The sequence below is a fragment of the Rhinatrema bivittatum genome, chromosome 9 (assembly GCF_901001135.1).
Source record: "Rhinatrema bivittatum chromosome 9, aRhiBiv1.1, whole genome shotgun sequence".
NCBI lineage: Eukaryota > Metazoa > Chordata > Amphibia > Gymnophiona > Rhinatrematidae > Rhinatrema > Rhinatrema bivittatum.
This window is the reverse complement of record NC_042623.1, coordinates 223,424,409-223,437,701: the sequence shown is the minus strand read 5'-3', so window position 1 is coordinate 223,437,701 and position 13,293 is coordinate 223,424,409. Positions and strand designations below refer to the sequence as shown.

General features: G+C 44.8%; 1 protein-coding gene across 12 annotated transcripts in view; it reads left to right on the top strand.

Moving 5' to 3' along the window:
- Positions 1–13,293, top strand: part of YEATS2 (YEATS domain containing 2) — a 799,337-nt gene that overhangs the window by 613,235 nt on the left and 172,809 nt on the right. For 10 of the 12 annotated variants that reach the window (XR_003858765.1, XM_029617009.1, XM_029617017.1 and 7 more), the window contains 3 exons: positions 3,519–3,632; positions 8,525–8,641; positions 10,842–10,956. Coding sequence is in view for 11 of the 12 variants with exons in the window: in XM_029617009.1 (XP_029472869.1) it covers positions 3,519–3,632; positions 8,525–8,641; positions 10,842–10,956 (346 nt within the window). In the remaining variant the exon portion in view is untranslated. The remainder of the gene's footprint in view (positions 1–3,518; positions 3,633–8,524; positions 8,642–10,841; positions 10,957–13,293) is intronic. The other 2 variants (XM_029617014.1, XM_029617016.1) reach the window with 2 other exon arrangements.

The window sequence follows — 13,293 nt, the reverse complement described above, 5'->3', positions numbered from 1 at the left end:
TAGGTCTTTGAGATTTTTTATGTCTATCAGGTTCTCCTAAGATGTTTTGAAGTTGTTAATTCCTTTCGGCAATCGGATAGGCTATTTGTGGTGTTTGGAGATCCTCTCAAGGGCGAGGCCTTGGCCAGATGGATTAAGGACAGAGTCTCCTCAGCATATCTACTCAAGGGCCAATATCTTTGTGAACAACATTGTGGAGGGATTAGAAGGAATGGTTTGTCTTTTTGCAGATGATATTAAGATCTGTAACAGAGCAGACACGCCTGAAGGAGTAAAGAAAATGAAAAGTGATTTAAGAAAACTTGAATGATCGAACATTTGGCACCCGAGATTCAATGTCAAAAAGTGCAAAGTCATGAACCTTGGATGTGGTAATCCAAAAGAGCTGTATGTGATGGGAGGGTGAAAGTCTAATGTGCAAAGACCAGGAGAGGGACCTTGCATGATTTGTCTGGCAATCTGAAGGCAGTGAAGCATTGTGACAAAGTGGTAGCTAAAGCCAGAATGATGCTGGGCTGCATAGGGTGTGGAATAACCAGCAGGATAAAGGTGATAATGCCCTTGCACAGGTTCTTGGGTAAGGCCTTACCTGGAATACTTTGTTCAGGTCTGGAGTATGTATCTCAAAAAGGATAGACACAGGATGGAAACAGTCTAGAGCAGTGATGGCTAACCTATGACACGCGTGTCAGAGGTGACACGCCGAGCCGTTTTGGCTGACACGCGCAGCGTTTCGAGGACTATAAGGAATTTTTTTTTTTTTTATCGGCTGCGCCGAGCCTTTTCTTTTTCAGCTGCGCCGAGCCTTTAAATGTGTTTTTTAGTTTCCCCCTACCCTCCACCAATGCCCCCGGGCGCAGGGAGGCTCATGCGTCGCAGCGATGAGGCTCAAGACAACGCGCTGATGCTCCTCCTTCCTGCCTGTGCGGCCCCGGAAGTAAATGTTGCCGGAGCCACGTGGGCAGGAAGGAGGAAGCGAATCAGTGCGTGCAGAAGAGGAGGAGCCGCCGCGGGTCGCTGCGAATCCCAAGTCGCAGCGGCCCAAGAAGAGGAAGAGGCCCGGTAGCAGGGCTGCCGCGGCCCGAGAAGATCAGGGCCGCTGCAGAGCCCATCCTGCGGCGACCCGCGAAGAGGAGGCCCAGAGGTGAGAGAGGCTGAGGGCCCGTAGAGTGCGTGAATGAGGTGAGTTGAGAGAGAGGACCTGAATGCAGAGACAGCATGTGAGAGCCTGTGTGTGTGTGTGAGTGAGAGAGAGAGAGAGCATGTGCCAGTGAGAGCCTGTGTATATGAATGATTGTATGAGAGAGCATGTGCCAGTGAGAGCCTGTGTGTATGAATGATTGTATGAGAGAGAGCATGTGCCAGTGAGAGCCTGTGTGTATGAATGATTGTATGAGAGAGAGCATGTGCCAGTGAGAGCCTGTGTGTATGAATGATTGTATGAGAGAGAGCATGTGCCAGTGAGAGCCTGTGTGTATGAATGATTGTATGAGAGAGAGCATGTGCCAGTGAGAGCCTGTGTATATGAATGATTGTATGAGAGAGAGCATGTGCCAGTGAGAGCCTGTGTATATGAATGATTGTATGAGAGAGCATGTGCCAGTGAGAGCCTGTGTGTATGAATGATTGTATGAGAGAGAGCATGTGTCAGTGAGAACCTGTGTGTATGAATGATTGTATGAGAGAGAGCATGTGCCAGTGAGAGCCTGTGTATATGGATGATTGTATGAGAGAGAGCATGTGCCAGTGAGAGCCTGTGTGTGTGAGAAAGAGAAATGCATGTGAGAATGAGAACCTGACTGTGTGTTTGAGGGAAGAAGATGGAGAAAAAAGAAACAGAAAAAAAGACAATATAAAAGGAATTGGCAAAAAAATAAGAAAGGGAAGGTGAAAAAAAAGCCTGTGACCAACCAATTAGAAAACTAAGATCAGACAGCAAAGGCAAAAAAAAAAAAAATGTACTTTTTAGTGATTGGCACATGTACTCTTTGGGAATGTGCAAGAATAGCACTTTCTCAACGGATCTCACAATGTACGAGATCAGCATGGAGAAAGTGGAAGCCCACGGGGCCTGCACAGAGGAGGCAGCAGAATGGACTTCAGTGTCAGTAGCAGCAATCGGCACCTCCGCAATAGCCACGCGGCATCAGTGACAGTGGCAGCAGAGGAATGAGAGAGGTTCTGAGGTTGCTGGCAAAAGAGAGGGGGGGTCTACCTTTAGTGTGTGAATGTGTATGAATGGGACTCTGCCTGGGGGTGTATGTGTGTGAATGCATGGGTGCCTGCCTGGGGGTCTGTGTGTGTGAGAATGAATGTGTGCATGCCTGGGAGATGGGGAGGGAGTGTTGTGAACATGAATGGGAGCCAATAAAAGAAACCGACTGACAGATGAAGTTTGTAACGCTTGCTTGGACTTGAAGTGTACGAAATACCAACCTTCAATTGAAGATTTAGCCAATGAAATTCAGCAACAAAAAAGTCACTAAGCAGGTAAGGTAAAGAATTATTTGTTTTTGCTTTATTAATAAATACAGTATATATATTAAAATTATAACTTTGTTGATTAGAGCTACAAATATCACAAAATTATGGATTTTTCTAGAAGTGACACACCACCCGAGTTATGCTCGGTTTTTTTATGAATTTTGACACACTGAGCTCAAAAGGTTGGCCATCACTGGTCTAGAGGAAGGTGACCAAAATGTTGGTGGGGTCTGTTTCAGAAGACCTATGAGGAGAGGTTGAAGGAGATAAATATGTATACCCTGGAGGAGATTTGATCCAGACCTTCAAATACCTGAAAGGTATTAATGATGCACAAATATCAAACCTTTTCTGTTGGACAGGAAACTGTACAACTAAGGGCCTTGTAGATAGTCTCTCTCTCTCTGTGTAGGAAAATGCAATTATGTAGGTATTGCCGCAAAGTGCGAAAAGTTAACGCACTTTGCGGTAATACCTATGTTAAGAGCTAACATAGCACACATTGTGATAATTAGGCCATTACCATAAAACACACCCCTTTTCCTATCGCATGTGATATTTACAGTAATGAATAAAAAGGAGTAACCTATGTTAACTTTAGGTGTAACATTTCTGCATGGGGGTAACCTGCATAGTGCAGCAGTTACTACCGTGGACCACTCGCTTGGCAGACTAGATGGACTATTTAGTCTTTATTTGCTGTCATTACTATGTTGTTATGCTGCTTCTATCTTTTCTCTGAGCTCATTATACCAGGGCTCAATCTTATTTCTGGGTTGAAGTTGTGGCTATTGCACAAGAGTACATTTTGTAAAGCGGCTTACTTGGTCCTCTTTGAACTCTTTTATCAAACATTACCATTTGGATGTTAGGTCTAAGGAGGATGCATCTTTTCAGAGTTGGTGTCCTTAATTTGGCCCCTACTTCCTCCTGCCCAGATTGGTTGGGGTTTGGTACTTTATACTTGTCTGGACTGGTATAGCAGGATGAGGAGGAAGGAGAAATTCCTTACCTGTTAATTTCCTTTCCTTTAGTCCCGGAAGTGCAGGACCTTCCCGGGAAATTGAGCCATGGCATAGCAAAGGATATGCTTCTTTCAGATTATATGGATAAGAAATGCCTATTCACAGGAAGTTTACAAGATATGAGTAAGTTTTGTTTATTTACCTCATGTAATGGAGAGGAGGTTTTGTTAGAGGATCTGGTTCTGAAATTTGTAACAAATTAATTTCAATACTTGGGATGAATTAAGTGCTTTGTTTAAAATACTGTGGGATTTTCTGAATTGTACCACATTAAGTAGCTGTAATGATGTCAGAGGAAGATGTGATCTCTAAATCCATCTGTTGGTAGGGAGGAACAATCTACTTGTCTGGACTGGTGTAGCCAGGACTAAAGGAAGGGAAACTTAATAGATAAGAAATTTCTCTTCCTCTGCCATCCAACTCCTAATAGTCTTTTGACGATGTTACACTGTCATTTATCCATAATGCAGTATATATCATCCACAAATATGTGAAAACAATTTCTTAATACACCTTTTAGGTTGGAAGACCCTGTGAAGGTGATCCATTAATGAGTCGGAGATTCTGGGAAGGTCTGTTCTGTGAAGGGAGGCCTCATGACCAAGATGTCATAACTGATCTGTTGAGAGTTTTGGCAGAGGGTCATGAACCCTGTGCATCCTTCGTTACTTTCATAGACTATCATTCTGAATCAACCATACCATCCTTTACATGAAATGGGAGAGTACCTGTAGCACAAACCAGAAGGATTCGCAGTTCCAAGATGTTTATATGGAAAAAAAACCTATTCCATAATAGATTATGGTCCTTGAACAGAAGGACCCAATAACATCGGATATGGTAGAAACCGGAAAAGGGGCATGTTCCCCAGACCAACAGGTTTAGCCGTGCATGAAGGGACATGTTCATTATTGAGAAACCAATATAAAGTGTAACATGCGTAACATGACCGAATCCGGCGAGAGCTGATAGAGAGCTCTCAGGTTTAGAGAAATAAGGTGACAACAAGTGCTCTATCAGCTCTCGCCAGATTCATTGATATTTTGATTTCTTTTTATTTATATATATATATATATATATATATATATAGTCACCTCTATAATTGATTACCATTTGTTTGTCAAATTACCGTCTTCCAGAATTCTGGCAGGAGAGGACTACTGACATGGACGAGATTTCATCTGGCCAGGAAATAAATGGGTTTCCTTAACTTTACTATTAGGGGGACTATGGCCTTCAATAAGACTGTAAGCAATCTTGCTGATGTCAAAGGAAGAAAAAATGGGACGCCCCTGGAAATAACATGTTGTTTTATGTCTCTGGCCCTTCAAATGAAGAGCCCCAGATGTAAATTGTGAAACAGATACACATGGGCATAGTTTTACATAGCCCTGACTGTGTAATGAGATTCCCCACCAGGGTAGGGCTCCTTATGTGATGTCCCTGTGCACGTTTCTTGAGATGCTTGTACTCCTTGGAGAAAGATGCCATCTGGACTACTTGCTCCAAAAAAAATGGGCTCCAATGTTTTCTTTTTTTTTTTTTTTTTAATTTTATGTTTATTAAGTTTTAACAATATACCAAAAACAAAATTATCTTTGCTTAGAAATACAGCATAAGAATAACATATAAGAAATATATTTCTCCTTGTATAACAATAGGAAATACATTTTCTTTTCGCTTTTTCCCAGGAAATATTGGGAGAGAGATAGAACACCAAGGGAGAAATTAAGAAACAACTAATATAAGCAAAGCTCTCCTGCCTTACCTATCCTTAATTTGCACGGGTTAATCACGGCATGACCCTCCTGGCGTTTAAGAATTCCCTCAAATGATCAGGATTATAAAATACATAAACATTCCCAGAGTATTTTATTACACATCTTGCTGGATATCTTAAAAGAAATTCTGCCCCCAGTGTGCGAACCTCTGGGCGCATTTTCAAGAAATCTTTCCTGCGTAACTGAGTTACTCTGGATAAATCAGGGAATATACGGATAAGATCTCCTAGATAGGAAACATTTATCTCTTTAAAGTAATGCTTCATTATTAAGGTTTTATCATACTCTGAATACAGTGAGACAAACAAGACCGATCTTTCCAACACTTCTAAACCTGAATTCTCTAAATATTCAGACAAGTTCTCAAAATCTCCCATATCCCCTATTGGGGATATCTGGATTTGGCTTTGTCTTTGCTTCAAAAACAATATTTTCTTCACTGATGGTATCTGTTCTTCTGGGATCTTCAGGATTTCCTTCAGATATCTTTTAAATGTTATTAATGGTAGTTCTCCAACTACCTTAGGAAAATTCAAGACCCTTATATTCAGATGCCTTAAATAATTCTCCACAGATTCCAGTCTACGCATTAAGACTGCTTGTTCTTTCCTAGACATCGCACTTAGTTCAAAAAGATGTTTTAAATCACTTTTAACTTGTGTTATGTCTTTAATTTGTTCTTCATTCTTTATCTTAATTTGATTTTCCAAGGAAAGAATTTTTTTGGAGTTTTCATCCATTTCACGAGTAAATTCATTAACAACCCTGTTCATGCCTACTATTAAGTCCCATAGTGACTCAATAGTAATCACAGCCGGTCTTTTTACCTGGAAGGGGCTTCTCAAACCTCCTGCCGCTCCACCTTCTCCTTCTCTTACTGATGTTCTCTGGGAAGTAATCTCGGCAAGCTCTCCAGCCTGTGCCGGTTCCCTTGGAGTCGCAGGGGGAGAGGAAGAAAACCCTTGATCCGCCACCTCGTCGAGACTCCCACCCGGCTGAGACGAACCTGCGACGTCATCCGCAGGCGACTCCGCTTGCTCGACGAGGCTTGGAGAGGTAGCCCTCGGCTGATCCCGCGGCTCCGGCGGGGTCAATGATATATCCCCAGGCGGAGACGGTTCTCCCACTCCGATCCCGCCAGCGGGGCTCAAGACTCCTGTTTGAGGTAAGGCGGTCGTCGTCGCATATTGTAAGATGACACGCTGCCCGCTTGGCAGTGTGGGCTCAGGTGGGTAAACCCGCACTTAACCCTTCCTCTTGTGAGGCATTACGATAAAGGAAATTTTTCTTAGCAGAAAGCAGGAAAAATTCGGGAGCGTCTGAATGTGCGACTGGTCAGGGAGCCATCTTGGATCTCTCTCCTCCAATGTTTTCTGATATAAAGTGGCACACTCAAATTGGGAGCCACAACTTCTGTGCTGACAGCTAGAGGCTTTTGCACGGACAATGCAAAGCGCATTGATGAAGCAGGGGCATTGAGTGAGCTTATAGTGCAGAAGCACACACAATGCAGCTGCATCGAGTGTTACCAATGTTAGAGATGCACTGATGGTGCAGATGCATCGTTGATACAGATGTATTGATGATGAAGAAGTACTGAGTGCATTGAAATTGCAGATGCCTCGGTGGTGCAGACGTATATAATGCAACAGTGTTGCAGATTCGATGCCTTTAAGTGCATGGGTGGTGGGTGGTCCTAGTTTAAAGGTGCCAATTGGCAATGTTTCTTCTCTGCTCAACCCCAAGACTACGGCAGATCTGGAATCTGGTGCCTCAGGGAGGGGGAGCCTTGTGTGAGGAGCTTCTGCTTTACTCAAGTATAATAGGAGAGTGTCTGTCAGACACGGAGCCAAGTTATGTGGAAAATATGCTGGGGGCCTAAGCCTAAGCCTCGGCCAAAGCCAGACGCCTGGGCCCAGCATGGAGGCTGGGTCTCGATGGATGTGGCCCGGGCCCAACACAGTCTCCTCACACAGGGCCTGTGCCCTGGCTCAACACCATGGCCTAGCCTGGACACCAGGTTCCCATGCCAGGGCCCAGCCTGGAAGTCAGGTCCATATGCCTGGGCCTCAGCCTAGGCCAGGAACCAGACCCAGATCTGATGCCATGGCCTGGCCCAGAGGCCGCGTCCTGATGCATGGGCCTTGGCCTAGGGTCAGGCCCAGGCTCGGAGCCAAGGCCTTGGACATCCTCTTTGTAAGTCTTCTGTCTTCTTTCTTCTTCTTGATAATGATGTAGTCTGCTGGGGTAGCGCCAGAGAAAATTAACACTGGCGCATCCTCAGTGGATTGCCATACAGCAAAATGGCACCCTCTGCTGGGGAGGATTCGCCAGAGTAAATAAAACAACTTTACCCTTATTCATTGCATTTTGCAAATTCTGTTAAAACGAATGCATATCCTTAATGGCTAATTGAGCCTTGCTTATCGATGGAGAACTTGTTTGACCCTTAATTCCACATATCCGAGAGGACTATTACTGCAACTACAGTTCTTTCCATAGGATTAAATATGGAAATCTGTATTCTCTACCAGGGTTGATAGAGAATCAATGATGAAGATAACAAATACTGACTTGGAGAAGGAACGATATCATACAAATGGAAAATCTTTGGTTGTCAGCTATAATATATCCTTAGTAGTGTAGACCAGAATAAATGGCAGACTGGATGGGCCAATTAACCTTTATCTGCTGTATCTACTATGTTACTATAGTTTTTAACTGGAGAACAAACATTATGAATATTTTGGATATTCTTGCCCCAAATCAGCCTCTTGTTTGAACAGCTAAGAGACAGCTAATTCTTTTGTTATATGCATATTTGACTAATTATAATTATGTGACAAGTATTTACACAAAAATAGTTTATCTTTTTTTTTTTTTTATATAGAGCATTAACCTCATATTTCCACATCCAAGTACCTTTTCCCTAATTTCAGTTTTAAGCTCCTTGGGGCAAGGAACTCCTTTACCTATTTCACCTATAGAACTTGCTGCCTTGTCATGTTAAAAACAAATCTTAATTCAGCTGTTAATGTGCAGTTACTGGCTTGGAGAAGATTTAGGATTTTTCAATTCCTATGTGATCTGTAATATTTTTTAGTATATACTAATGTGCTGCCAGAAGTTAATTAAATGATTCCATTAACCATTTTAAGGCGTTGCCACTACAGACAGAATTTAAAAACTAACAACAGATTTAATATTTCTTTTAGTAATAGTCTCTTTCAACAGGCAAATTGTCTGCTGCTGCACCTATATCTACGATCAACAATCCAGCCATATCAGCTACTGACAATAACAGGGATTCTTACATTACAGCCGACAGTCCATCCACCGCAGCCATTAAAGGTAATGGATCCTCATGTTGCAATCATCAGCCCATTTGTGGTTAGCAGAGCTGCAGGAAACAGGTATCCTCCTAGGATAAACAGGATATGCAGTCCTTGCAAATGAGTGATATTATTGGACAGAGCCTGTATGTACCAAAATTATTAAAAATGCGTACATTTTTAAGACAAGACTTGTGCAAACATAAATAGATAATCAACAATAAACTCTCCTCTCTTATCTCTTTGTTTTGAGATATGTTTGCATTTAGACCAGCCAAAATAATAGAAGTCCCTCTCTTTTAGTATTTTTGTTTAAAACATATTTCTCTTTACATGGTTCTCCCCTCCTTCTCGAAGAAAGAAAAAAGGAAGGCGTGCGTAAACATTTATCGTTTGTATACATTTTTTCAGCCTAGCAGGATTACTGGCAGTGTGGGTTTTTTACAATTTTTTTTTACACATTGCTGAGGGAGGATGGTGTGTGGGGCAGTGAATGCCCTGGTGCAGTGTAGGGGCCATTCCTAATGGAAAATATCTCTTTTCTGTACTTGAGCATTCCCTGTCTCACAAGTCATTTTCTTGGCAAATAATTGTAAACAAATCTGATGCTGGGAACTGCAGAAGATTTAAAAGTGTATGTTTTCTAAATGAAAGAACTTTTCAAAGCACTTTCAGAGCACCCGTTTCCCTTTACCTTGTGAAGAGACGAGAAATTCTCCCCAGAATTAAGAGCCTACTTCTTGGCACGCTCACATCTGCAGATATGCGTAGATCTGAAAAACAAAAGAAAAACACCTGTCTGTCCTCATGTCCCTCAGACATAACCTAGTTCTGCTGATTAAGAAGGGCATTTGATTAATTATTGTGGGTAGGGAATATGGGAAGTTATGCTTTTTTAGTTGCATTTTGGGGGAGAGATTGAGGTGGGGTATGTGTGATAAGAGTTAAAGGGTTTTAACAAATTGTAATGTACATTGAATTTTTTTTGTGTGATTGTTCGGGTAATTGCCAGGTTCTTGTGGCCTGGTTTGGCCTCTGTTGGAAACAGGATGCTGGGCTTGATGGACCCTTGGTCTGACCCAGCATGGCAATTTCTTATGTTCTTATGACTCTAAAGCAAGGATGGCCAACGCGGGTCCTCGAGAGTAAATATATCTAATGCACATTCATTGTGGATATCCTGAAAATCAGGTCTGCTTGTGGCTCTCATGGACCAGTGTTGGCCACCTCTGCAGCTTTAAAACTTTGATATGCTGCTCTGAGCAGGTGGAAGGTGACTGTGTAGGGCTGCAACCATGGATTCCCTGCCCTTTGGGGATGGGCCTACTGGTTTTGCCACTGAGGTAGTAATCTCAGGCCCAGTGAATACTGTCAACAATACTGAGTGCACCTTGGAAGTGGGTTCCCTTTTAGCTCTTAGGATTCATTTTTTCATATATAGTTTATGGCAACATTTTCTTCAAAGGAAAACAGTTCACCTTAGTCATACACATGGGTCATGTTATTGTGCTCAACACTGAGTAGTCAAGTTCTTTCAAACCTTTCTAGAAAAGTGTTAAAAGCCTTTTACTACTTGTCCATGGTAGTTTCTACACTGCCACAGCTCTGCATCTCCTGTGAATTCCTTTTTTGTCAGCCAGACCATTGGTCATGCTTTTGCTTTTGCGGCACCACAGAATCACTGAAGAGAATTTTTCTGTCTTTTCCTTTTGGCTTTGACCACAAAACAGTTATCCCCTAGTTTCTTGGTGTAGCTGTGCAATTTTTTTTCTTCTTTTTTTGGCCCATCTGCTTTAAGAAGAGAAATTCTTACATGAATTTGCATTGTCAATTTTTTTTCACCATGTCAGAGAAGCAAGCCATTGGCTTCAAATTCAGTCTTGTGTGGAAACAGATGATGATGATCATTGACCATCACAGGGTTTGCTATAAGTGTCTAGGACAAGGGCACAATGATTCAGACTGTGAAATCTGCACAAGGATGTCACCTAGAGCAGTGCCCCAGAAAGTCAGGCTTTTTACCTTGCTTACCAGTGATCAAAACTAGCTTATAGAAGCTGATGTTGGGCCATGGAACCACACAGATTACTAGTGACTAGAGAGCACTATTAAATTCTGAGAAAAAAAAATCTCCACTAAACGGAACAAATTACTCTCATGGTCATTTGTGAAATATCCATATTATATCATATATAATGTCTTGTTGCTTTTCTTTCTAGTGAAGGCTGAGCCGGATTTAGCTGGGCAAAATGACAACGCCTTGATTTTGGATGGTAACAGTGCTCCAGTAAAGTCTGAAGAAGCCTGCATAGATGCAAGAAATTATGCTATCAAGTAATTTCTAATAATTAAAGTTATTTTCAAATTAAATGTGCTAATTATCGATTTTCAAATTTTCTAATCTGGCTTTTTAACATTTTTCCCATGTCAGATTTGATAGTAAAAATATGTAGCGAACATAGTGTAATGTTGATTCCCTGTACGTACCTGGATCAGTCCAGACAGTGGGTTATATCCCCCGACCAGCAGATGGAGTCAGAACAGAGTTTGAGAGCGTCAGCATATAGAGTAGTGCACCCTCTGCTGGAGCTCAGTATTCTTCTGACTCCAGCAGATGTGAGCAGGGGGATCCACTAGCTCCCCCAGATTGACAGGGTTTCTTCATTTTTGGTTATTTCTTTCTTTTTCTCCACAGTATTTCCCTATCTTATGTTTCTCTTCATTGTGGATCCTTAAAATTAAAAAAAAAAAAAAGACTTTTCAATTTTTGAGGAGGCGTGTGTCTGTGGCTCTGCCTTCTCTATTCTGTACTCCTTTCCTCTTCCGTTGGGGTAAGTGGAAGTTTTTTGAGTTTCTTTCTCCACAGGTTTGCTTCTTTTTGGTGGTGCCCCGTGGATGCCGGTGGTTCCGGCCGCTCCACGCGTCGTTTGTGAGTCCCGTGGTTCGCAAGCTCTGCCCGCGGGTGTGTGCTCAACTGAAACGGGGGTTTTTCCCCCGCAGTTCCTGGACCCCTTCGGCGGGTTGTTAGGGCCATTCCAGGCCCCCCCGCGGCACTAGCTCGTTTTTGGCGCGCCCCCCCCCGAGGCTTTTTTCCCGGTGCTGACATGCCGCGGTCCTCGAGGTGTGAGGCCTGCGGCGAACTGGGGAATCAATTTCTGAGGGAGGGGCTTTGTGAGCGGTGCTTCCCCGACGGGGAAGGCACCCTGCAGTCCTCCGGTGCGATTTCGGACCTGCCTCCTCCTCAGCCCGGGCGGCGCGGGCTGGCCACGACGCCGCCTTTGGTGGGAACGGCGGCCATTTTAGGGGGACAGCGTGAGACGGACTCGCTCCCAGATGCAGACAGGATTGGTTGCACTGGCTCTCAACAGGCTTTGCCCCCAGCGGGAGGTTTGCCCGACCTGGGCTCCCAGGACGGTCCCCCCCCCCCCCAGGGATTCCAATCTGCTCCCCATTTTTCTCACCTGATTTTATTCTGGCAATACACATGGCTTATTTGCAGGGTATGGGAGCGCAGGCGCCGAATCCCCTGGGGGCCCCTCCCCCCAAGGTTCCTAAACTTGCTGTTGGTCTCACCGCCTCGCCCGTTACACCTGGATCCCTGCCGGGTCCCTCTCCCGTGCCACCCCGGCGTACCACGGGGGGCGGCTTCGCCGGTGAGAGACGACTCCCCGGAACCCCCGGAGGCGCATCCGGATGGACATACGGAGGGGGACAACCCTCGAGCCCTACGGATTTTTCAAAAAGAAGAGCTGGATGAACTCATCCACCATATTATTCAGGAGCTGGACCTCGACCCACCTCCAGATCCGCCGATCCCTGTGGCTCCTGCCGTCGCCACCTCTTCTGCAAAGGGGATCCAGTACTTGCCGCCCTCCGTCCTAGGGCAAGGGCTTTCCCTATCCATGAGTCCTTCCTACAGCTTCTCACCAGGGAGTGGGACACTCCCGAGGCGTCCTTGAAAGTCACACGCGCCATGGAAAAGCTATACCCGCTCCCTGAGGATTTTTTGGATCTTATCAAGGTGCCCAAGGTGGACTCAGCGGTGTCGGCAGTGACCAAGAGGACGACCATCCCGGTCACGGGTGGAACGGCCCTGCGGGATACGCAGGACCGTAAACTAGAAACCTTCCTCAAGAGGGTCTTCGAAGTCTCCGCCCTAGCTATGCGGGCCGTGATGTGCAGTTCGCTCGCGCAAAGGGCCAGCTTACTCTGGGTACAGCAGCTTCTCACCTCTCAGGAGTTGCCCCGCGAAGAGGCCGCCCAGGCGGACCGTCTGGAATCTGCCATAGCATACGGGGCGGACGCCTTGTATGATCTCTTTCGCGTAATGGCGCGGTCCATGGTTTCGGTTGTAGCAGCCCGACGGCTCTTGTGGCTTCGCAACTGGGCGGTGGATGCTTCCTCCAAGTCGAGCCTTGGCTCCCTCCCCTTTCGGGGAAAGTTTTTATTTGGAGAGGACCTGGATCAGATCATCAAGTCACTGGGGGAAAATTCGGTGCATCGGCTGCCCGGAGGATAGACAGCGTTCCTTCAGGTCTTTTTCTTCCGGTAGAACCAGGGCCAGGGCACAGCGACGTTATAGGTCTTACCGGCAGTCCGGTTCCCGGACACAGCCGACAAGATCCCAGCCTTGGTCTCGTTCCTTTCGTGGGCGGAGGCCCGCGAGAGAGG